Source organism: Heliangelus exortis, chromosome 2 (genome assembly GCF_036169615.1).
Source record: "Heliangelus exortis chromosome 2, bHelExo1.hap1, whole genome shotgun sequence".
In the NCBI taxonomy this organism is placed as follows: Eukaryota; Metazoa; Chordata; class Aves; order Apodiformes; family Trochilidae; genus Heliangelus; species Heliangelus exortis.
Window position 1 is genome coordinate 11,115,979 of NC_092423.1, and position 25,207 is coordinate 11,141,185.

Below are 25,207 nucleotides of genomic sequence, written 5' to 3' on the forward strand. Positions count from 1 at the left end.
TAGACATCACTGGGAAAAAGCTGATTGCTAAAACCTCTCCCACAAATCCTGACGCTGTGACCTCACTGTGACCTCTATACAGTGCCACATCTGCACAGCAGGAGCAGGAAGCTTGGAGAGGAGGCCAGCTGTGCTTCATCCCAGGCTTTTCCTCTGAAACAGGGCTTAGCACTGCCAGGCCCATCCTTGTGTGAGTTAAACCATCTTCATTACGCAGGCTAGAGCAGAAATCTGGCTGTTTGGGGCCACTGAGATCCATCTTGTTGTCCTCAGCCAGAGTGCAATGAAGCACTGGTCCCCCTCAGACACACTTCCATTAATCTTCTAATAAGTCGGCTTGAAGACAGGAGGGCAGATGCAGGAAACTCCAGCAGGAGTTTCAGGTAGTGGTGAGTGGATCAGCCCGTGTTTTAGCTCAGTGCCTGAGGTCCTTCCTTCCAGCCATGGCACTGGAGCAGAAGGCTGAGCATGTGCTGTGGGTGCAAGATCCTTGAGCAGCACTGCTGCTTCCCTGACATCCCCCCAGGTGAAGAGCAGACCCTCTGAGACCTCCTCTTCTCCACCTTCCTGCCCATGTCCCCCCTGCAGTGGGGTCCTTTCAAACAACGCTCTGCACTGCCTCACCAGGGACAGGATTTGGATCTGACAGGCTCTGATCTGCTTACAAGCCAGACACGAAGTACTTTCTTGTACTTAAAAACAAAGAACTGGCAAGTCATCTACAGAGCTAAGTTACTAAAGAGAGCTCTGAGCGTTCAGTGGTGTTTCAGTACCCTCCATAAGAGGCCCAGGCACTACAGACCCTGTGCCATGTCTTTCAGTCACACACACACCATGGGTAATGCAGGGCACTAGATGTTTCGCCTGAGTTACCCCTCAGTTTTCAGGTCACAAAACTATTTCCCAAACAAAGAAGACTGGCAGGTGTCCACAGAAGAGTTTCCCAAGTTGATTTTGGAAAACGAAAACCCAACAACACCCAGTTAATGCACACCCTGACACTAATACACCTTGTTCCTACATCCCATCAACATACTGAGTTGTAGTGTTGCTTTCCAAGATCTTGTATAACTCCACAAGAGGGCAAGAAATTAAGCTTTTCCCTGAATCTGTCATTGCCCAATATAATTGCTTGAACATTTACTGAAATGCAAATCTTTTTCGAAAGATGCTCATATATCCCGTAGCCACTTCTGTCACTTGCCCAGAATACTGTTGCCAGACTTGATGCCCTAGTACTATGTTTATGCCTTCAAGGAGGCCTTGAACACTCTTCACACACTAACAAACAAAGCTGAGCATTCCCACTGCCCAGCAGGAATCAGCAAGTGCTGCTATGCTGCTGAATCCAAGCTTTATCTGGCAGACATTGGGGATATTCCCAGTCAGACAGGATGGAAAACAGCATCTTGCTTTCTGGCAGCTGCAGCAACCGCTGTTAACACCTGTGACAGGTGAGTCCCTTTTTTTTAATTTGCTGCTGGAATTTTGATCTAGTTGGTAAGTAGCAACTCTACACCAGCAACCAAATATTTTACATTTCACTTGTATTCAGTCTTGTTCTTTTTTTGACAGTATCAGAGGACAGTATCTTTTACTGATTAAAATCTAGCAAACTGGAACAAGTTAATAGTCAGTCCCATCTGGTTAAACAACACGTTATGAGGGCAAAGGAAACCGCTAAGTCTTAAAAACCACAGAAAAAGGGACCAGTTAACAAAAATAAGATGCTTTCCACATGTCATTGAAGTAACCCCCCCTCCTCTTCCTTCGCAAATCTGTAAAAGGACTGCACATTTGTGTTGAATGTAAAGAAGGTTTAAAGCTGTATCAGGAAGAAAATTCAGAGAGAAAACAAACCACAGACAATCTCCTTATCATCTTCAGGATGCTTTTCAGAACCACACAGCACTAACTCAGCAAAGCCAAACTGGTGGTCGCTTACCCATCTCCGTGCACAGCAATTGCCAGACTGCCAAAGTTTAACTGCAAATAATTTTGTCAAATATTCACTTTCTCAATATCATGGAATGACATTTCTTAAACTAAATTGAAACAAGAGTATTTATTAAACCCAGTGTAAATGGCAAACTTCCTAATGCTATTCAGGTAAAGGGGCACTTTCTCTGCTTTCCAAAGTAACAGCTGCAGTTCTGCTGCTCTTTTAATCCTTTCTGTACAAGATCTTTAGATCCACCCTGAGCAGCAAATGAAGCTGTTGTCTTTTGGGTGAAAAAATCCAAAGGAAAAGAAAAAAACGTTCTGTTGCAGAGAATAAAAGATCACAAACATATGAGAATAGAGGTAACCTTGTTATTACAGTGCTTGATACTCCAGTCTTACTCATAGATTGAAATACAGATTTTTAAAAGTAATTTTCAGCCATCTCAAGGCATATTCACTATAAGCTACATCATCTCTCCTAAGGCAGCATGATTTGCCCTCAAAATGCTTTCAGTTGTGTTGAGCTTTTTATGGGCAATTCATTTGGAAGAAAATGGCATTTTTCAGGCATTTCTGTCCCCACAGAACCCAAATGGGCAAAGAAAAAACTACTTCTCTATCCAGAGAGCCTTATCTGCTCTTTTTTCTAGTCCTTCTCTTTCTGGTGAGCTGCTGATGTGCAAAACAATGTATATGAGATACTGAAAATGGTATAAAAAAAAATCTGATTGCAAAAAGCATTAGATAAAGGAAGTTATATTCTCTGAATCAGATGTAGTTAAATGGTAATAATTTTGCTGGTTTTAATAATGGTTACAATAAAAAAACTCAAAACTTGTTCAATCCCAAATTACTTTCAGCTTTTCACCTTTTCCTCAGCTTTTCTGATTTTTCTTAGAACAAATATTTTAAGTAAGAGAAGTAACTGCAACGGCGTAAGTACTATATAGGATTTAATTGTCCTTTCTTCCCGTTTCTCCTCTAAGAAATCATTAAGCTCTTCATTATTAATACCAACAATACCAAAACTGGATGCCTGACTACTGTGATTAACTTTGAACCAGAAATCATCTTCCTTTCCTCAAAGCATGCATTAGGTTTCTAGCCAGAGTTCAGACTTACATAAAATCCGATAAAGGCCTCTTTCCTTCTCATATCTCAGACATTTCAATTTATGCACATCCAGTGACTTGATTTGTAAAGGGATTGTGAATAACTTAAGATGTTCTTCACTTAGCCAAGTTCCCAGAGGAACAAAATATTTGAGAAATAGGTAATACTCATAGTGTTTCACTAGAAAGAGTTTAAGAATTTTGAGTACATTAAATAAAGATTACAACTGGGGCACTGAGAAATTCAAGCACTGAGGCAAGCCACTTCAAAAACTTGCTTAAAAAAAAAAAATAAAATATCAAGTGTTCAAGAAGTGCACTTACTCATTTCTTCTATCTAGAGTAATCTGAGACAGATGAAGTCCTAAGATGCTACAAAGGCAAAAAGTTTAAAAAAAAATGCTAGAAGAGACACAAAAGATGTAAGGCATTACAAATTAGATGAATCCCTGAAGAGGAGTGGGATGGCAGAGTTGATTTTAAGCAACAGCTGAAAGAATAACTTTTTAAAACTAGTTCCCCTTATGGCACAGCAGCACATGACAATCTACAGCATTCTATTACAGAATCATAGAATCGTAGAATTGGCTGTGTTGGAAGGGACCTCAGCGATCATCAAGTCCAACCCTTGATCCCTTGATCCATGAAACCCACACCAACTCTGTCATATCATCCTCAGTCACTGTTAGGTAAGGATATTGGTAAACCCCCGGGTGATTTTGGCCATGGGTCTGACCGTGCTCAGATGTCACTGGACAGGAGAGAAAAGAGTTGTGACGAAGCCTTTGGAGAAAAAAAATCCGTGGACTCTCAGAGCTGCTTTTCAGCATGTGACACAAGCAAGAGGATGTATGAAAGCATCCTGGAGAAATGCAACAGGCCAGCACCACATTTTTCAGGGCCAGAAAATAGGTCTGAATTTGAAAAGATTTGCTCCCAAAACAACCTGCTGGATTTTGAAATAGAATGACTGTACAAAACTAAAGAAATGTCTGGGTCATGTATGATACTTTGTTTTCAACCCCAGTAGCAGGCAGGATGACAGTAGTGTCTACAATGTGATCCAAAGAGGAGAAGATGAATATGCTTGGCATTAAAGGAGTATTTTTAACTCAGATGGGCTATGACCTAGCTGGGCACTACAGACACACTCCTGGAATCCAGTTTGGAAAGATGGGAAGGAGTCTGGACTAAGCAGACCTGCAGACCTAAGCAGACACTCTGGACCTGTGATTTGAAGAGAAAAGAAACCAGAGGAGATGCTATGTAAGAAAAAAAATAGGGATCAAAAGACATCATTTGGGAGCCTCATCCTAACAGAAAGTTGGAGGATAAATAAAGAGGATTTCCATGAAGACATAAGAGACTGTGATATGGAACTGAAGCACAAACAGTAAACAGATATAAAATATTCAAGAGGTACACAGTGACCGTGCTGGTAGCAGGTTCAAAGACTGAATCTCTAGAAATTTAGCATTATTCTTAAAACCCTTGACTACTTGTCAAAATAGTATGCATATGAAAAATCCTGGAAATTGTGTTCCCTTAAATTGGCCAAGAACCAGTGAGGTACAAACTCAGCAGATACTGAAAGTCCTCAGTGTTTTTTAAAATTTTAGTCATCTGATCACAGCATGCATGAAAGGAAATGAAGTGTTACATTAATACCATGTAGGAGGATTGTGGGTTAAGCTCATCTTTTAAAAATTTATTACCATCAGGGCCAGTGGAACTACACACAGGAATAAAAATTCATGAATAAGAGTGTCTTCACTGAGTTCAAGGCCTAATGTTTATTAATGTTCAACTTTAAAAAATGCCATGCCCACATTTGGTAGAAAATACTACAGGCATGGAAGGTGGAACAGCTACAGCAATACATTCATAAAGTCTCCAATAAAATAGAAAGTGGATGTAATGTTAATGATATTTCAAAAGCAGTTGTTATTTAAGTAAAGAAAACTGCTGTGGCACAGTAAGAGACATTTCCCATGAAGGAGAATGTCAGCTTGAAATCTAGCCACCAGAAAAGAATTCAGTAAATCTCTTATGAAATGATGTGGTTTGCAATTTCTTTTATTTATAAAAAGAAGCAAAAAAAAAAAAAAAAAAAAAAGTATTTTGTCTGACCTCAGAAAACTACTGCGAGGCAACAACAAAAATTGTATCCTGGAGTGCTGCCAAATATAATGAAATAATGAATTCTAGTACCATTTTTCTCAGGATTTAGACAATTTAGAAAGGAAGTTTGGAAAGAGTTAGCTTAGGACAGAAAAGAGGGCTAAGTGGCTCTGTGTGCCATGTGGATGAGTTCCTCAGGTTGATTTACTCAGACTACAGCTTCAGGCAAAGCAGGACATATGCTCAGACTCTCTGGACAGAGTCCAATATTCAGAAAAATGGTTTGATTCCCACTAACATCTTCAGTTCCTTTCCTGTCCAATTTATTTAGGGCATTCAGTAGATGATATGAATTGCTCTTCTGCAGACATGTAATTGCAAACTTTAAAATTCTTCTCTAGTTCCATGGAAATGTCCTTAAGGAAGAAAAACATTGATCAGTGGTGAATCATATGTTTGTTCCCTAATTTAAGTATCTTCTTAACTCTAAGGAACCTGAAGGGAAAATGTTTCATGCATGACCTTCAATTGCAAAGGTTCTGTTACGCTTTAAAAGCCTTCAACTATATTTGCAATGCCAAACTATCAGCAGACATCTCTTCAGCCAGGGACCATAACTCAGTCCAAGTCCCGAATGGAAAGGAGCATTTAGCACTAAACAAAACAGACAGACCTCTATGTCATAGCATGTAAAAACATTCTCTGCACAGAACTCTAGGCCACTGAAAAGGCAGAACTAAAAATAGCAAATTTGTTTTTATATCAATAACATATGAAAATGTTCCATCTTGCTTTCAAAATCTGACAGTTGTTCATAGTAATTCCTTGAAACACCTCCCAGATGTCCCCTGGATGTATCAAAATTAGAAGCTATATGGGAGCTGTTTGTCAGAGATATCCTTATGTTTATTTTTATTTGGCCTTTCTTGGCTGCAATACATTGTCAGGCAGCATACATTGAATTGTATTGAACATAACAAAGGTCACAATGAAGTATATCCTGTCAAATCTGCCCCCCAAATCAAGGGGGCACGTTTGCTAGATGTACACCTACATATCAGGAGGAATAACTCAAATCACAATTACTACAATGTCAGCAGAACATGGGAAAAAATCCTGGCTTAATTAATTCAGGAAGCTGGTGAATTTTGTGAATTGGGCACTGCTTTTGCAGACAATGCCCAGGGAATATCCAAGGGCAATGGATTTAGACACCTATTTCTATTTAAAAGGTGGTTTTAATTTACAATCTTTGATTCCATAGGTGTGTCTACTCAGCTCTTTTCCTTTGTGAGACAAATCATACTATAACATCTTAGCAATTCACACTCGGACACCAATCTTGCTCTACTCAGAAACAGAACAGATGCACCATTAGAGCACTTTTCCCATTATATGTATGTGCATTCCCTGTACACACAGACACTGTAGACAACATATAAAAACAGAAGGAGTTTGAAGTGCTCACCATAAGTGAGAATATACAGTGGTTTTCCATTAGTGTCCATAGTGGTTAGGCAAGGAGCTTTTGGTGAGATGGTTCCCCATCGCTGCAAAGCTGCTTCCAGAGAAGGCGGCCAGTTTGTAACCACACCCAATTGCTCCCCACGCATAGCCAACATCTGAGCTCCTTCTGGCTTTGGCTGGTTTGGATCTGGCTGTTGAACTTATGATTATGAAAAGATATACAGTTACCATGTTAATTCTATACCTTGTGTACACTTCTGTAACCAAGAGAATAAGTTACCTTTGCAAAATATCCTGAAAATGGTAACATGTTAGAAGGTATTGAGAAGCAGCAGAGAAATACAAGAGAATAATTAACTTTTAGCAGACATGAAGCAACCGAAACATCTCAGGAATGCACATGCTTATCCCCACACTCTACAAGAAGGGAAAGAAACTGCTGAGGCAGCATGCATATATTTATCTCTGATATAATCAACCTTTCTCTATCCTTAGAGATGTATAACACTTTTACCTGGCAAAAAGCACTAATGAGAAGAACTGCACAACTACTGAAAAAAAGGATACTTTAACACATTATCTATAACAGACTGATTTAAGTCATGTTCTGTCAAGGTGCTTTGTATAAACTATTATGAAGACTATTTATATTTCCTGGGAAATCTTTATTCTCAAAGCACCATCCTTCTTAAAAAAAAAAAATCCATCTATTGACTTTATTTCTATCTTACATGTAGTTGCTTTTTGCAATGCTTTTCTGTTACACAAAAGATGTGCACATTTAATATGCTCCCTCAATAACAGGTTTTCTCCTACTGGTGTTCAAAAGCAATGGCTGTAACCCAGAGCTGAACATTCTTATAGCAAAAGGTTTCACTCTACACTCTTCTGTCATTTTTTTCACAAGCAGAACTAGGAGCAAACAAGAGACTTTTGACTCTGTGGCACTAAGTCCAAGCTCACTACAAGAAAATTCCACTGAATACTGATGCTTTTTGGTCCATGCCAGGACAGGGAGGGTTTGTTTAGTTGCCTACAAAGTCAATGTGAAAGTAAAAAAATTTACAGTTTTTACAAGAGAGCCCCAAACCGTTTGAAAAACAGTCATTTTACCTTCTAATAATTCCTCAAAGTCATCTACAAAGAACTCCCGTAACGGTGGTCGTTTGGGCCGTTTCAGGGTATTGACCAGCTGCTGGATCTTTGCTGACACTCTGCTGCTCACTGGTACTCCTGGAGGAGAGGGATCAATGGAGACATCAGTTGACTTCTACATTGAATGCTACAAGATGTTGAGCAGGGTAAGAAAAAGTCCAGGACTGCAAGGCCACCACAACCACAGTTTCATGCCATACTGTGACAGTATTCAATATTAAGACAATAAGATCTTTTCAGCAAAAAGGAACAGTGATACCCAGTTTAAATAAAAACAATACAACAAGGTCAGAGTGAGCTTGCAAAATTAGATGGGAAACAGCACACAGAATGAGGGACAGAAGCAGAGTGAAAAAACCCTCCCTACAACAATTTTCAGTAATCTTATGAATTCTTCTAGGTGGCATTTGCAGTGGCTAGTGAGAAGGCATGCAGTGGCTTTTCCCATGACCATTGGTTATACCAACATTGTCTGACTAAACTGCAGCTTGGCAAGGAGTTTGGGTCCCAGGCTCTGCCCCATCATTTATTCTGGGCTGCTCTTTACTCCATAGAGGTCATCTGTTCTGTAACCATCTTAAATATGGTTTGCATTTTTGTATGACTTCAGTATGACCCTGTATCCTCTGAACATCCCTACAGCCAAACCCACCAGGGAGCAGACTCCAAAGGGAGTGTGCTTGCTCATACAGCACTTCAAAAAACACAATTATGAAAAGCAGTGCTGGGCAAGGGCCATGTCTGTGATGTAATCCTATCAACCACCTCCCCTTTCCTGTTCCCTCATCAAGTGCAAAATCTCCACAAAGTTCATGTCATCTGTTCCTGCATTATTTGTTTTCTCTCATTCCACTGCAGGAATTTCAAGTTCCTACCCTTTTGAAAGGTTGGCTCTGTAACTTTTAACAGGTGTTTTTAGAGCTGAAGCCACTAGGTTTAGATCCAATACACCTGGTCAACATTTCAACACCTTGCTGAAAGATAGGTTAGCAAGTTTTGGAAAAGAGGAGCAGTAAATAAGAAAGGGCTTACAAATAATTGTTTTTCAAAAAAATGAAAAACAAAAAAACAAACAAAAAAACCTCCCAAACGTGTCATCACAAAGATGTAGCCATTCTAGCTTGTCACTTTCTTTGCCATTTAAAAAACAGACCAGCTGTAACCAGGAGGCATGATGAAATCAGATTTAAAGAGATTCACTGCTCTTTTTTTGCCAAACCATTTCTACAGGGAATCAGCTCTGCTGATTAAGAAGTCTTTATCTGTATCAGTCTCATTTAGAACAGTTTATTTTACGGCTGTAAAGATCCTGCAACTTTGTATATGTTTATAAATGAAAAGTTCCCAGAAAAAATAAAAAGCACATGCATATACTAACCACTAAAAAGGTTATGCTACTTGAAACAAACATACCATCACCCGTCTCCATAAGTTCAGCATTTCCATACTTTGGTGCCACCCGTGCTGTTGATCCTTGTGGTCTTTCTACTTGTATTGAGTGTTCTGAGGTGTAAGTGGTAACATCTGGAGGGGCAGAATGATTTTCTGTGAAAAATAAGTTAAAAGGTTTAGCCATGTACCTCTAGTGTTGAAGGGCAGAAAAGCAAAGGCGAGAGGAAAGCATATTTGATATTATTATTTTTCCTCAACATCTGAACAGGTGTTGAAGTTAATGAACAAACTGAATGCATACATCTATAGTGTACAGCATGATTTTAATAAAAACAGTTTCCACTGATTAAAATCGGGGCTGTATATCTGTAATCATATAAGCAATGGGCTAAACAAACACAAAAAAAAGATACAAAGAAGTTGTAGGTTCTTCACTGATGTTTAATTTTATACTAAATTAAAGCTTGTGAATAGCCTCAAAAGGAAAAGCACCAAATAAATATATTTCCTATAGATTACTATACTGGTTTTGCTCAATAAAAACAATACAGTATGTTGTCAATCACTTGAAAGCTCTAATGCACATCCCTTTTATAACCTCTGTGCTTTGCCTACGCCGTTCTAGTTAAGATAGGAATCTGTTCATGCATTAGGAAAAAAATCAATCATAGCAGGGTTGGAATCCAGGGGGAAGGAAGAAAATGTAAAGAAACATGAACTTTGCATTCTGCATGGACACTTGCTTGTCTACTATTTTTAGACAAAGCTATTTCAATTCTTCCACATAACAAAGACTCCCCTTCCAGCAGGCAAACACAGTTTGGTCTGACTCATGCCAGCACTGCTAAAGAATTCCACAGAGCTAATCTTTCTTTTTCATAGCCTGATAGCTCAGCATGCTACCAATTTGTTTCCCCATGTTTTCAAGTCCGTGTCTGTATTGTCTACGTATTTGTACTATTTTTATGCCTTGTCTCATAATTGTTTTCCTTTTTTTAATCAGCATTAGAGTAGGTGGAGATAAATACCACAAGTAATAACAACGTGGCTCTCAATTGACATAGATGATCACCAGCAGCCTCTGAGATGCAGAAGGCAGGACTTTATTCTGTTGCCACTGAAGTGGAGAGGAATCCACTCCATTTTGCAATAGTCAGAGTCTTTAAAAATGCAAAAATTCTGCAAAAATTCCATGTTGTTCCAATACTGTTTCCAAGATGTGCTTTTTATTATATATGTCCTGCAAGAATTAAGGTGCTGTAACTCTAGACCAACTTCTCCAGCAAATTTCACCTCAAATGTAATTATAGAGTTTTCATGAGTCCTAAAGTGTGGATCATGGTAATTCTTGTGAATTCAATCATAAATTCATGCACTATCAACAGAGAAAACTGATTTTATGGCTACACACACAGTAACAGGATGTTCTATTAAATGCCTGTTTTTTCATACCTCTCATTTGAGGTTTACATTTGACAGACAATATAATGAAAACTTAAGATATGCTCTTAATGTCTGTAGTTGTTATTTAATGTTTATATTCATGAACATCATAAGGACTGAACTTTATCACTCCACCGTAAAATCTGGTAGAAAAAAATATGAGAAGGCTTTTACTGTGTAGCTGAAAAACATCTTATACCCTACACACGTCCATCTGAGCTTTTCGAGTCTGATCACATCCGCTGTTATAATTTTACTGAAACAAACACCTTATAAACTGCTGTAAGTGACCAATTGAAGCATAATAGCTTAGACAATGAAGCTTAGCACTGATAATTGGTTGCATAATGTTTTCATTTTAGTTGTCTGGTCATTATCAACTGTTTTAGAATCAGCACAACTTTTGCCCTTTCTTGCTAAGTGGCAAGAGCTTTTTATAGATCATGATTGAGTTACCCAATAACAAAGTCAATTTAAAAATGCTGATGTTTATCTTTTTATCTTTTGCTTATAATGCAGGTTTGCTGTGCTACTGGAAAGATTATGACTAAGAAAATAATTGTACCTAGTCAGCTATTAGTAACATGAAAATATACCTTTAAGTTAGCTGTAATTGTTTACATCTTTTTAGTGAAGTATTTCTGTCTTGCAGACTTTACAAGGCAAAGTGAATTGAATCTCCTTTCACTTTTTAGCACTGAGATGAATTATTTTTTTAATTCTGGGGAGAGAATATATGTGATCTAAAGCACCACAGAGCAGCGATGCTCTTCAGATCTTGCAACCAAATACTTCTTTGTAACACATGGTGACGAGTAGGGTGAAATAATATGAGAAAGAAGTATCCTGCTTTTTTTAAAAGGGTACTTTTGAACAAGAAGCACTGGCATTTGAAATTACCTAAAAGAAACTCTTTCCTGAAAGTGGCCACCACTGGCTGGCCAAAGAGTGGGGTACTCTGCTATTTCCATTTCCATTAAGAGGATCCCCCCATCTAGCAGAAGAGAAACATTCAGATTTGTGTTGCCATGTTCCTTTGTAGTATCTGCTTAACAGATGTCTTATCATGGCAGTATCTACAGCTGTAAGTGTCATCCATCAGACTGACAAATCCTCACTCAGTTCCCTTCTCAGTGTCAGGCTTGGAGGCAGCCATACAGACAAAAATTTGGTCTGAATGACTTCTGAAGAAAAGGTAATTGTTATGTTATGTGAAATTCACTCTTTTGTGTATAGAACAGTCAATCCAGGATTAGACTGGACAAAATCTGTATAGAGCTGCTTGGTCTTATGTCAGGTAACTTGGAGCAGTGTTTGAGGTTTAGGTAAGAATAATGATCCTGACACATCTGTTGAGTAAAAAGTAGAAACTGTGACAGCTGCATGACTTCAAAGCATTTCCTCCATCAAACACGCATATTGGCATCACCTCCTCTTCCCATCTCTTCCAATATTCTTGCATTAGAAGATCACAGACAGAACAGCTGTTGCCAGTTAAGGTTCTCTTCATTTCTGTCACTGAAGTCACATAATTTATCCAAATTCATGAAAATCAGAAAGAACCAACATTGCAGAGCACCTAGGGACAGTGTGTCCATTGACAGAGCCCCATGTTTGAGAAGCAAAAGAAGTGGAGGAATACTTCCCAGTGAAGTCTGGAAGCACACAAAAGCACCACAAACTTGAAAAGTCTCTGGGAACTCAAAAAGCATCCCTGTAGTACTATCCTTGAAGAAAATGTAGCTTTTTCTCCCAAAGAAATTGACTCTTTTGGTTGTCAGGGAAGGGAAATCCAGAGTTAGATTTGTGGTTTTTTCCATCATCTGGATTTCTCCTGTACTGATGTCCAGGTGACAGAAAGTATTTTTAACTGCTCTCCTGTATTATAAGTCAACATTCCCCCTAAGAACGTACAGGAATTTTAAGGTAGTCAGAGAACTATCAGTCATGCCCAATGGCACATAGTTTTATGTTTACTTTTTAGAAATCTATGTAGCCTTTGGTTTTCAAAGAGAAACACCTTTGAAGCATTTAAAAGAAACAATAGTTGCACATACAGGATCAAAATTTTGTAGTGAGATGTTTATATAAATTTAAAAGCATTAGGACTGTGTTTTTTATTACATGAACCTTCTGAGCTTTGGGATGTGCTTTCTTTCCTTGATTTTTACATATGTACAGATCAAAAAATTGTAATACAGATAAACGAAAGCTTGAAGACAGAAATATACAAAGTACTGACCCAAAGATGGGGCCAGATTTCACTGGCTTGACCTCTAAGTTCTAGATTTACCCAACTCAACTGAGAAATGTATGTCAGACTAGAGATTATTTCTGTAGCTTAGTACAAACACCTGAGCATCTTAAAGCTGATAATAAATATTTAAAAGACATCTGCCCTAAACTGGAACTTTTGCCATAATTTGAGCAGTAGCAGCAGCCAAATTAAATGAACAGTATAACATTAAAAGCATATAATACATTATGCAAATTACCAAAATTATCCACAAAACTGAACTCTGATTATATTACAGCCAAAGCTTTTTATCAAATCCCTGCTTAGCACCGAATTACAGTACTTAAACTGGTAAAATCTCCCTTTGATTCTGTGATGCACTCTGAAGTTAAAATCCTAGTGGATATCAGAATGGAGGGCTCTTTTTGGTTACCATTAAAGGACTTCCCTCTTGCTCCTTAAATTTGTATCTATCAAAATTGGCATCTTCAGAACATGGCAGTATGACCTGCCATATTTACAGATGATTTCTGTCTTGCAGGCTGATCTGTCTCTGGAGTACAGCTCTGCACCAAACTAACATCAAGCCAGGGGAATATATGTTCCTCATGATCAAGAACAAATTGTCTCAAGTAGCTGAGAAGCTTCAGAGAACAGGATCATTCTCTTCTCTCACCCTCTCCACTATCAAAGAGGATTATTCATCTGTGATGACGGGCATGCTGCCTCTTAAAGAGCAAGGCTGTCTGTGGCAATATTTAAAATCTCTTAGAATGCATTTAAATGCAAAATCCACCTCTTCAGATTGAAAAGAAGCAAAGGAGTCATTAATTTCAAATTGTTACAGAAAGCAGATCATCCATGAAGAAATACATCTTACAGTTATGTAAGTGCAGCTTTTCTTACATTTCTAGTGATCTTAGCAAGAACAACTGATGACAACCTTAAGATCTCTATCTATTAGCAAATATGACCCATATTTTGTATCCAAATGACATTTACATTACTACATCACAACTGTTCTCCAACTAGAGGTTGGACAACGATTTAAGGTATCTGATTGTCAGAATGAATAAAAATATGTATGTACTAAGATAAGCTTAACTGCTTCCTTCAAAGAAGGGAGCAAGGCAAAATAAACCAAGTAAAAGAAGTAGTTCTTCCTTTTCTGCAGAATACTGCCATCTTAATTTAGCTCTATATTATTTATCGCAAACTCAGTGATTATAAAAGAAGACTTACTGTGCCAGATTTAAATTACTGAAATGTCACATTATAAAGAAGCTATATTTAAAGACACGTTAGGACTTGGTGTGTGAGTAATGCAACCTTTTAGAGTTTGGATAAATGTAATTCTCTGTGCTATAATTTCCTCTAGCATTTCAAGATGAAGTCACAGAAAATAACCAAATGCAATGATTAATGTGTTCAGAAGTGTGTGTGTTTCTAAAAGAAGGTTCTAAGCTATTCATTTAACATGAATTTAAGAATACAACAGAAATTCTCCCCCTGACTGCAATTCAGCAATTCCAGACCATGGTGAGAAGATTATTTATCTGAAAATACAGGTGCTACATCAAGCTATACAGAGAGTGAAAAAAACAGGGATATGGACTACTGTTCAGCACATATAATCAGGAACATTTAAGATGCTTTCATGTATCTTGTTATATAGACTTGAAAAGGAAAGATCCATTGAGGAACAGTCACACAAAACTGCATTTTGTATGTATGGGACAACAGTAGCAAAGTTGCTTTATCTGTTTCAATATAGATTCCAAGAGATTTTCAGTGAGAGTCCAAAATACACAGCCCAGTAAGAATGCACCCAGAGCACATGATAAACAGAAGTTACCAGAGAATAAGGGCAAAACAAGCCTTGCTTTCCACATGCTTAACTGAATAGCTGCCTCATTTTAATGAAGACTAATGTCATTGGCACAATATTCAGAAATAAATAATGTCTGTGAAGCTTAGCCCTAATGTAAAGAAAACTTTGACTTCTTAGGAGCTTTCCAAAGGATATAAACAATATCAACTAATCTCTTCTCTGAAGGTGTATAAAAGACTTTGCAAAGGAATAACCCAATATCATATCCTAATCCAAGTATTGCAGATTCAATTAAGGGCAGAAAAAAATACACTAAAGAAATAGCATTATCAGAATTATTAAAAATCACTCAAACGATGCAAATAAGTAGAGGAAACTCATGTGTAAGCAATTGCTAATGCTGCATTCCCTGATTTGCCTTATTGATGGAGCCAACAGAGATCTCTTCAACGCTAAGTAATAGAGGTCACGCAACTGTACATTTTAAGATATTTGGGAGCCAACAGCTAGACACTGTTAGCCACAATGTAAACATACCCCTAAATCTAAGTGGCTTTTTTAAAACATTTCTCATGAGATAAGAACATATGACTATCTCTCCATATAATATATGGAGAAAGAAAAAAACCACAGAAAACGCTCTTACCGAAGTTCACATAGCAGCACCAGCTGAATGGGAGAGACATAATTCATGTTAAACTGGACATTAGGAGAATTCCCATATACTGACCTATATGAGTTTGGGCCATAACATCAGCTAGTCTGTGTGCAGCACCACTGCCTCCACTTTGTGTCGAGGAGGAGGAAGTGGTTGACGTGGTAGAGCCATGGATCGCTTGACTGATCCAGTGTTCCATGTTTATACTCCCTTGACTTGAGGTGGGAGTTCCCTGGGAGTCGCCCTGTACGGAGCCTTCGTCTTCTGAACCAGAAGAAGTATCTAGTAATTAAAACCAGCCTGTTAGCTTGCAGTGCCTTGGGGTTTTCTTAATAGAAATAAGGCATGTTCATATTACAAATCTAAAGATAACTGCTATTAATGAAACCTCATTAAGGTAGGCAAACATAATAAGAAAAGTCTGTAATACAGAAAGCCCTGAAAAAAACTCAATTAATAACAGTGTACCAAGAGAACTTTCATGCTCTAAGGTCATGGCTTGTGTATTATTGTATAAAGAGAAGGATAATAAAAGACTCTTCCTTTAAATGTGGCTTGAGAATCTTCCGAAGATTCCCAACTATGTGTTAACATTACAGAATACCCAAAATACTTCACCAAGCTCACTCCATAAAGTCTGTGAAAAACTTTTCCAATTGTCAAAAACCCACCCTTCAGTGAGAAATGGAGTCCCAGCTGGATTCAATGAGTATGAGAATGCATGTGGGCTATTTTCACAATCTAGCAGGTAGATCTTCTAGCAGGTAGAAGAGCACATAAATTTGAAAGGAACGGCATGACTATTTGTAAAGACAACATTCCATTACAGTGTTAGGGATTAGAAACTTTAGTCACAGAAAATATGAGAAGCTGGGCATATTTAGGTCCTCATGAGATCCTTTTGAGGACCAAGGCAAGTTGAGGCACCACCAAGGACAAAGCAATCATGCCAACTGCCCCAGCCATTCAGGTCACCTTTTCCTCTTCAAACATACCTCAATGTTATGCTTGATGTGCTTCAAATGACATTTCCATTACTATCTCTGCAGGCGAATTATTAATTCATAGCAGCACAGAGAACTGTTTTAAAAATACTCATAGAATACAAAGATGCTGACCTGGAGGTGTGTAGGCATCCATTGATGTTTGGACCACCAACGAACGTCGTTTTGAGGGCATAGGGACTGCCATTTTCCTTTCTTTATGTTTAGCAAGGGCTGCTTGAACTGCTTCTGTGTGGACATCTGGAAGAAAAGAGAGATTTCAGGCCAGCATTCAGACAGAAACGAGCTGTTTGTACCTTCAGTGCACATGTACCCAGGTTAATTCAGTGCCAGTTAGGTTGGCACCATATAGTGAACGATGAAAGCCCAGAAACTCATGGGATCTCATAGGGACTTCCCTGTGGAAAAAGCAACAATAGTGGAAAGTGCCAGACCACCAAACAAGCCTTTTTGAGCTGTATGATATTCCCAGAGCAGTGTTGTAGAGTTGGAACTTCACTTCCCCAGTGCAAACTTCTGTCCCACCAAAAGCTGGTACTTCAGCAGCCATTACTGTTCCCAATGAAACTGTGCTGTATTAGCATTACCCTTTTTTCAAGTGAGTGAGGTTTTCAATTCACACAAAAGTCACAGAGACTAAGTGAACAGGAAGATTTGCTTGAAAGGTAAAAGGTATGTAAAATGTCAGGACAGAAATGGCAGCCAGCCTCCCATTCCCATAACCTGCTCCTGTCTCTTTCACTTAGCTTTACTGACAGAAAAGTATTACGTACACTTGGCTTCAGGCAGAATGAGAAGAAAAAGCACGAGGGCTTTTCCTGAGCTTTCCTTAGAGCAGGCCTCATGCTTTGCAGGTGTGTACTAAACACAGCTCACACCAGCCTGCTCCAAAGCATCCAACAGATCCCTTCTCCATGGGTACACCCCCAGTGAAGAGCTTTTCTACCTTTCATGTGTATATAATAGCTGTCTGCCTCCTGAAGTATGAAAAACACCACTTATCATGTCTAAGAGATGCCTGTGACATGTTACAATTAATTACTTTGTTCTGTGCAAATCTTGTAATTATTACCATGACTATCCATTGAAATTAAGTCTTCCTTTAGTTTTCTTGCATGGTTTGTCTGTGCACTTCCACGGTTTTGGGACCAGATGTACACAAGGAGACTGTACACAAAAGACAGTCAACAAACATCAATTATGGTTTAAGAAGATGCCACGCACTGACCATCAACTGGAAGCACATCAGAAGTTGCCTTTTAACCAGTCAGCTGTAGAAAATGCAGCAAGTGTGCAGTATTTAGCTGTTCCCATTTGTAAAGTCATGAAGAAGGTTTAACCCAGAGTGATCTCACTTCTGCTGCTGCTGAGTTTGTTGGAAGACCACCCTTGCAGGAGACACAACCTGTCTCCTGCTCCTGTCTTGATGTGGTGGCAGCTCTGAATAGGCAATGTTCCCCAAGAAAAGCAACAGGAAAGAGAAGAGTACATGTATTTTCATTTAAAGAGCTGTGGGTTGAATCACATCAGTCTAAGCAACTTGTTTTACATAACAACTGGGAAGAATGACTGGAAGCAGTAGATGCTAACACCTTGCTGATAAGCCACTACGTCTCATTTTTAATAAGTGTTCCCTACCTTTTGCCAGGGTTAAAGCACCTGTCAGAAGAAAGACTGAAGGAAAGGGTAAGCTTCAGAGAAAGAATGTTGTTACCTACTTTGGTGTTGTTTTTTGTTGTAAATCATGAAGAGGATGAGAATGTCAGCAAAAGCAAAGCAAGAAAGGCCAACAGCAAAGGTGGAAAAGCATACTCAAAAGACAACGGATCCATGTGGCTGATGGACCAACACAGAGGAAGGTTGCTGTGCTAACATTACACTAGAAAGCGATTTCTCTCCTTTAGTAGAGAGTAGAAAGTTTTAAGTCTTCTTATAATTAAAACCTGATGAAATGTTTAAGTGACAAGCATCAGGCTAAGAAAATATACAATGTCTTTACAATGTCCCCAAGATAAATTCCTACCTGTTCACTCCACTCTAGTGCCAATAATGTATGCAAGACTGAACATGCTCACTAATAACTTTGTGTTCCTTATCCAGCACAGAAAATTTTTGGTTTTCCTGAAAAAGCATAGCAATTAAGAATATCAAGCAGGAAAAAATGAGCTTGCCCTTTTAAAAAAAGCAAAACTCTACAGCATTTTTTGGAAAAGAATAAATTTTGCTGATGAAGACAGGAAGAATTATTTGCATATTGTTGATTTTATGATTGTTTTTTACTGTAAGTATTAGGAGAGAGATAAAGTATAACTCAAATTCAAATTCTTCCTAAGTTTTTTAGGGAGGACAGCTAACAAAATCATTATAAAAATGCTTATTGACAGCTGGACATTTGATAACTTGCGAATTCTTTGATTTCTTTTTTTTGATGTAAGAAGGTAAACTCATCAGCTTAATTAAAAAACCCTCTGCAGAGTTTTGATTTTCAAATGAGTCCACAGGAGTCCAGGAACTGAATTGTTTTCTTAATAAAGCACATGCCTGATAATATTTATTTGTAATGGATTACTGTGAAATAAACCGAAGTATAGATTACTAAAAATAAAATAAATTAAAAAATAAAAAAACAACCCCAAGCCCCGCAGGAATGCAAAAGCAACGAAAAACATAAGAAACTGAATTAAAATAGGGAAGACAGAACACACACGGCTCCCAGCTCAGCCTGCAAGGATAACTATTCTGAAGGCATTACTCTGAGTATGGATACCACAAAAAAACACAGGCATGTGCCTAGGAAAGGCTGAGGACAGACAGTCCAGAGCTGGTCCAAAGACCATCAGCAAGAGCTTACAGGCTTTTAGGGGAGAGGAAGAAAAGGCAGCAGAAACTGTCATGCTTGGATGAAAACTCTGTTCACAACATTCTCTCTCAGGAATAAAATTCTTGGATAAATGAAGTGTCTCTAAGCATAGAAAGAAAGGCTAAGGATTAGGTAAAGAATGAGTAACAGCCTACATAGTTTGTATGGTCTTCTTTTTGAATGAAAGCCTATTGAAGATGCTCTTCAACCTATTCTGATAGTCTTGTATAGAGCTGGATTTGTTAAACTAATGAACTAATGAAGGTATGAATAGTCTTCAAGCCCAGACTTTAAGTCCTAAAGTACTGAGACATCAGAGAGAAGAGGGAAAATCAGACTGATAATTAGAAAATACTTGAGAACTTGAAGACTCATGGGTTACACCATCTATCCTGTAACCACAGCAAGACAGAAAGAAATAAGTAGGTTTATACCCACCAAATATCAGCTTCAGGTACATGTTTTCCATACACATGATTTCCTTTACTCTAGGTTTTAGATTTGCTTTTTTATCCACAAGTCAACTTTGATGATGTATTACAAGGAATATTAAATAAAATACAACCAATAATCTATTTTCATAGGCTTATGAAGCATGGACTTAAACCTGAACAGAAAAATACATTTCTCTCCAAAGGGTGACCCTGGTGATTTGTTTCTCATCAATTTTATGCAAGAGTGTGGTAGCTGTTTGTATTTATCTTGGTGAGAGATGTGCTATGGTGTCCATCACACTGCATGTGATCTGTTCTTTTCCACTACTTGCACATATTCTGTCTCTAGCACCTACTGAAAAAACCAAGGAGACTTGTTATAGAAACTTTTACAATAATAATTGGAAGCTCCTTGTTCACTAAAAGAAGGAAATAATGTTTGAGATACACGCTGGAACAGAATCTAATGAAGGTAAGAAGACATATCCAAGTTCCCTCAGGACAAGAAACTCCCCATCCCCTCAAATCCCATCAGAACAAGGCAGTTTGTATTCTCACATATCACACAGAGCATCAGAAGAAAACAACCCATTAGAATTTCAAACTGTCTCTGGTAGGGCAATGCCCCTTGTCCTGCAGGTCTGACAAAAGTGTCTGAACTGTTTTCTCAACCTACCCTAGCACACTCAGGCTAACTGAATTAATCATACTGCAACTGAGCACTGCCTTAAACCACAGATTTCTTTAATTTGCCTGAAAAAATAATTCAGCTCCGAAGATTTTATCCAGAAATGTCACACACTTAGGAGCTTTCATTAAAAAACCAAAACCAAAACAACAAAAACAACAAAACCAAACCAAACCAAAAAACAACCATAAACAAAACCAAAAAAAACCACCAAAAGAACCCCTCCACCTCTCCCCCTTTCCTCAGTGTGACATGATATGATTTCTCACTTACTATGAACTTCTTATAGAGTTTCAAACACAGATACACCTTGATGTAGTTACACTCCAGGCTTCTGAAAAATTCCTGGGTCTGGAAAAGTCCTGCTTTTAGGTGAAATGTTCTTTCATGTAGAAGTCTGTGACATTGTAACCACAGTGTTGGAGCCCATAAAATGACTCCAGGTCTTGACCTTCAAAGTACTCCTAGAGGAAGCAAAATCCTTATAATCTTCCCACTTGGCTCTCCACAAGGGAATCTCAATGGAAAATCTAGAGCCTACAGTAAAATATCAACACCTCTGTGTACAGCAGTAGGAAGCAATGTGCAGCTCCTTACCTACTATTATCCTCCACTGGTTTAGATTGGCCAACCATGTGAATCCTATTTGTGAGTTTGTACTCAAGGAATAAATAAATGGGAAAGAATAAAGAGACAAACTTGGGAAAGCTAATTGCTGAAGTTGTGCTGCTGCAATCCACCTAGCATTCAGTATTTAACCTGACACATATTTCTTGTTTCTTATATACTTCACACATTAAAAAAAAAAACAAACAGCACTGTCCTCATTCTTTTCTCTGTTGCATTCAAGCATTTTTGTTTCTTTGTTCACTCCCTTTACTTTCTGCCACAGAACAGTGACAGCAAGAATACTTCTACAAGCAAAGTCAGTCAGTAAAATACAGAGGAAGTGGAACTGCAAAAACAAAGACATGGTGGAGAGAAAGGTTCCCTTCAAAGAGCAATCAGTCTATCAAAAAGAGGTGAGGTCTCAAAACAAAGTGTAGAGAAATTAAAACCATCATAAAGAATGGGGGTCCATAAGGTCAGACTCCCAGAGTGATAACCCATGGCTTTGGCCACTGTGCTCCATAGTAAGAAACTTTCACCTATGGCAAATGGAGGCAAATTCCTCATTCCATCAGCAGGACAAACTGGCCAGCTTCCCCAGGAGATGCTCCGCTTAGCACAGCCACTCTTTTCATCTGGTTTATTTCCTAACTTGGCACAACATTGTCCTCCTTGTTTAAACTGAAAAGGCTTAGAAAAAAAGACAACCCACTACCATACATACTAAAACAGCACTAGCTTGATACAGGCACTCCATGGCTTTTCCCAGCTTTACCTCTCAATATGATCTAATGGCTGCATGTTCAACACATCAGTGCATTTGATTGTCCATGGAAAAGGGAGCCAGCCCACTCCTGTTCCTCTGGAACAAAGTGACATCCACAGGCACGTGGCCCCAGTGGGATCCCACTCACATAACAAACCAGCAAGAGACTGGAAAACTGGGGGTCAGCACACAGCCATGCTGGAGGAATGAGCCTGTGCTCAGAGATTTCTCATTTTGAATGCATGGCAAAGTGGAAGGTGGTAACTTATTCTCAACAGGGAGAACTGGGTGAAAGAAGATGTCAGGGAGATCACTGCATTAACTGCTAAAAGGTGGGCAGTGTTCAAAGGTTAAATAGGAATTCCCAGAAATACTGAACCAAATGCTGTTAATTACAGATTGCTCACACTGCTCACTCCTTTTGCACAGTATTTTTTAACCATTTAGTCCCTACATTTTTGAGGACCTGGAATGTAATTTTCTGGGGGGGTTGGACATGACAGGTTTTTTTTAAGTCAGTAGTTGGGTAGGAATACAGAAAGAGAGCTTGCAGGGCCAGGAGTTTTAGTCTGCTTAGTATTGGTTCTGGGGTAGGAAAAGTCTTTTCTGAACTTTTTTTTTTCTGAACTTTTACTTAAGGTTTTCCTGGAGGTTACTTAAGGGTTTCCTGGAGGAAATACTTCCCCTCCTCCTTGTACAAATGTATGTGTATTTATAATAAGGAGCAAGTTTCTTCCGTGACAAGCTGTTCTCTCCTAGCTATTTACTTTGGAGAGGGCAGAGTGTATGATCCTCTGAGGCTCAGATGAACTCCACAAGCAGATCAGCCTTTCCCTGAAGTAAGAAAGCATCTATTTTGTGATGAGCAAGGTTAGCTATGTCCTGGTCCACACACGGAGCCATGCTGAAGTATCTCGTGCTTCTCCACAGCTGCTACAAGAGCACTGTCCTGACGTGTGCATCCTTGTTTGGCACAGAGCATTATCCTGACTTGCTCTTCGCCTCACACTCCATGAACAGGAATGCCCCATTCCTTACTTGGGCCAGAGACAGTGTCCTTGAAAGCTCTAAACTGTAACTGAGACATTTGAAATATGCTGCATATTCCTAGTCCTCCCCCAGACTTCTTCAGCTTTTAGCTGAGAATGAATTTTCTCCTTCTTGTTCAGCTCTTTTTAAAAAAACAAAAACCTAATCAAAGAACTTAACAGTTGGATTCTGCCTTGATGTGGAGGAGTTGTTACATTTTTTTTCCCATATAAGTTTTACATGCCTCAGTGACTTCCTTTATTCAGTAGTAGCTGCATTTGATCCATAGACTCATCAAACTCTCAGCATACTGTAAGCAAAGTGGTGTCTTCTCACAGATCAGGGATCTGGGTGTTAGCTCTGCATGGATCGTGAAACAGGGCACTCCTCTCATGGTAAACATCAGCTACAACAAAAATTTCCATATTATAAAACTGGTTTTCGCACCTCTTGTATAAAATGCCTCAGCACACAAAAGAAAACCAGCATCTTCTTTCTGCACTTAAATCAGGCCTGCACCTAATTTATCACAGTCCTTTTTCTTTTTAAGACAAGAAATTAGACTTGTTAAAGACAGAAGTCACACATTGCTAGAATCAGCATAGCAGAAGTTGGTTTCTACCTCTGTCACAGATAAAATTTATAACTAGTCTTGTCTCTGTTTGAGTTATTAGTGCCCCAGTGTTTATAAAATCTTGATATTCAATCACAAGATGCTTAAGAAACCCAACTGTGGAAAAACAAGCTGTTGACTAATTTTTGCTGTACAGATGTGAACTATTAAGAGTCTCTGCCACCTTCTGCAGCCTGGTTTTCCAGTTGTAAAGTAATGGTACTTCCATTCCTCCATTCAGGGAATATAGCCCCGGGGAATAAAGCTGCTGGTAGACATAGATGTGATCTGAATTCCTCCATCTCATCTTTTTATTGCTTTTTGCCTCATGTAACTCCCCTCTCTTGAGCTATTTTTATCTTTTTTTTTTTTTTATTTACTCTTTGGACACTATCCTTCCTTGCTTTAGTAGCCAGTTCCTGGTAATATGATGATAGGACTGAGAGCAGGATGGCCTTTGGACTCAGAAGGTTCCTTGCTTTTTTATGGGATAGACCACAAACACAACTGACTTGCTTGCAGAATGGCAGATTATTAAGATCAAGAAGGTTGATGTTCTGCACTAATTAAAATGCCAAACAATTTTTAATAAGAGGTTATTTATGTACATATATTAAATATTTATGTCTTAATTATATTGCAGTAGAAGATAAGCCCTGAAGTCAAATACTTAACAAATGAGTGAAGCCACAAGAAAGACTCTGTTTCAAGGAAGCCAAACTGAGGTGGCATCAAGGAAAACACCTGGAAGAACTGGAAGAGAGGAGGCTTGCAGGAGGCAAGCAACACATGGTGCAGCTGAAGAATCCCTACAGCTTGTGAGTCAGGGGGTACAGGAGGCAACAGATATTAAAGAAAAACAGCATTATCAAAGGTGAATTTAGGCTGAAATTTCCTAGATAAGGCAATGCTAAGTACAGTAATAGTATGCTAAGTAATTATCCAGAGGAAAGGTTTGGCAATTGCTGCTTTACAGGAAACTTGTAGTTGAAAGCATGAAAGTCTCTTATGAGTTTAATCAGACCTTTGTTGTAGATACCATGGAAACAAAGGACATACTGAGAATTCATTTCCTAATACATGGCCTGTAAATATTCTGAGTAGAGATAATTTGGTAGCTACATCTATTGGAAATGCAATCAGGAGGTACTAAACAGGGTGAGACATAGTAGATGTGGTATCATCAGAAGAGATTACACTTAGGCTTTGTCTTTTGATTGTCCTGGGATGACAGCACTGACTTATTTCCAAGCAAATACAGGGCGAGTGATTTCACAAAAATTGCTGTGTTCATCCAACACTGATCAGTCCTTGGAAAATCATCTCACCCCTGGGAATGTGAAAGTAAGTGAGTCCATATAATAATGGATCTTTGCTGTGGGTGATGCTATAATGAAGCAGTCCCAGAACACTTTCGCAATCTCTCTGGATATTAAAATAGGACAGCCCAGTGTGACACCTGATTTCCCTCCATCTGCAAGCAGGTGTGCCATTAATTCTGAAATAAGGCATTTACAACAAACTCAGTGAATACTTGGATGACACTCATTTATGCGAGGGTAATGGAGGTTACTAACAGAAATAAACTGCTGCTTACAGTTCAAAAAACAATTTAAGTGTGTAAGCATCAGTCTTTGGGATGCTTAAACTACATATGCTGGGCTTTGTTGTTACTGGGAACTGAGGAGATGTGGATATGCAGGGAAAAGTTCTGCTGACTTTTCATTAATTCAGGGCCAAATTTTGTTGGCCTGCAGGATTTTTGGCAATGTAAAGTCAGTGCTTTAGAAGAATATCTGCACTCCCATGAATATGCCACTGGAAAAGGCCTGGCTCTTCCAGGAT

General features: G+C 38.7%; 1 protein-coding gene across 6 annotated transcripts in view; it reads right to left on the reverse strand.

Annotated features, from left to right (window-relative positions):
* The window catches only part of DIP2C (disco interacting protein 2 homolog C), a 302,091-nt gene that overhangs the window by 91,686 nt on the left and 185,198 nt on the right, over positions 1-25,207 (reverse strand). For 5 of the 6 annotated variants that reach the window (XM_071734774.1, XM_071734772.1, XM_071734773.1 and 2 more), the window contains 5 exons: positions 16,478-16,603; positions 15,432-15,641; positions 9,213-9,344; positions 7,758-7,877; positions 6,646-6,843 (listed from right to left, as the gene is read on the reverse strand). In XM_071734774.1, coding sequence (XP_071590875.1) covers positions 6,646-6,843; positions 7,758-7,877; positions 9,213-9,344; positions 15,432-15,641; positions 16,478-16,603 — 786 coding nt within the window. The remainder of the gene's footprint in view (positions 1-6,645; positions 6,844-7,757; positions 7,878-9,212; positions 9,345-15,431; positions 15,642-16,477; positions 16,604-25,207) is intronic. The other variant, XM_071734771.1, reaches the window with a different exon arrangement.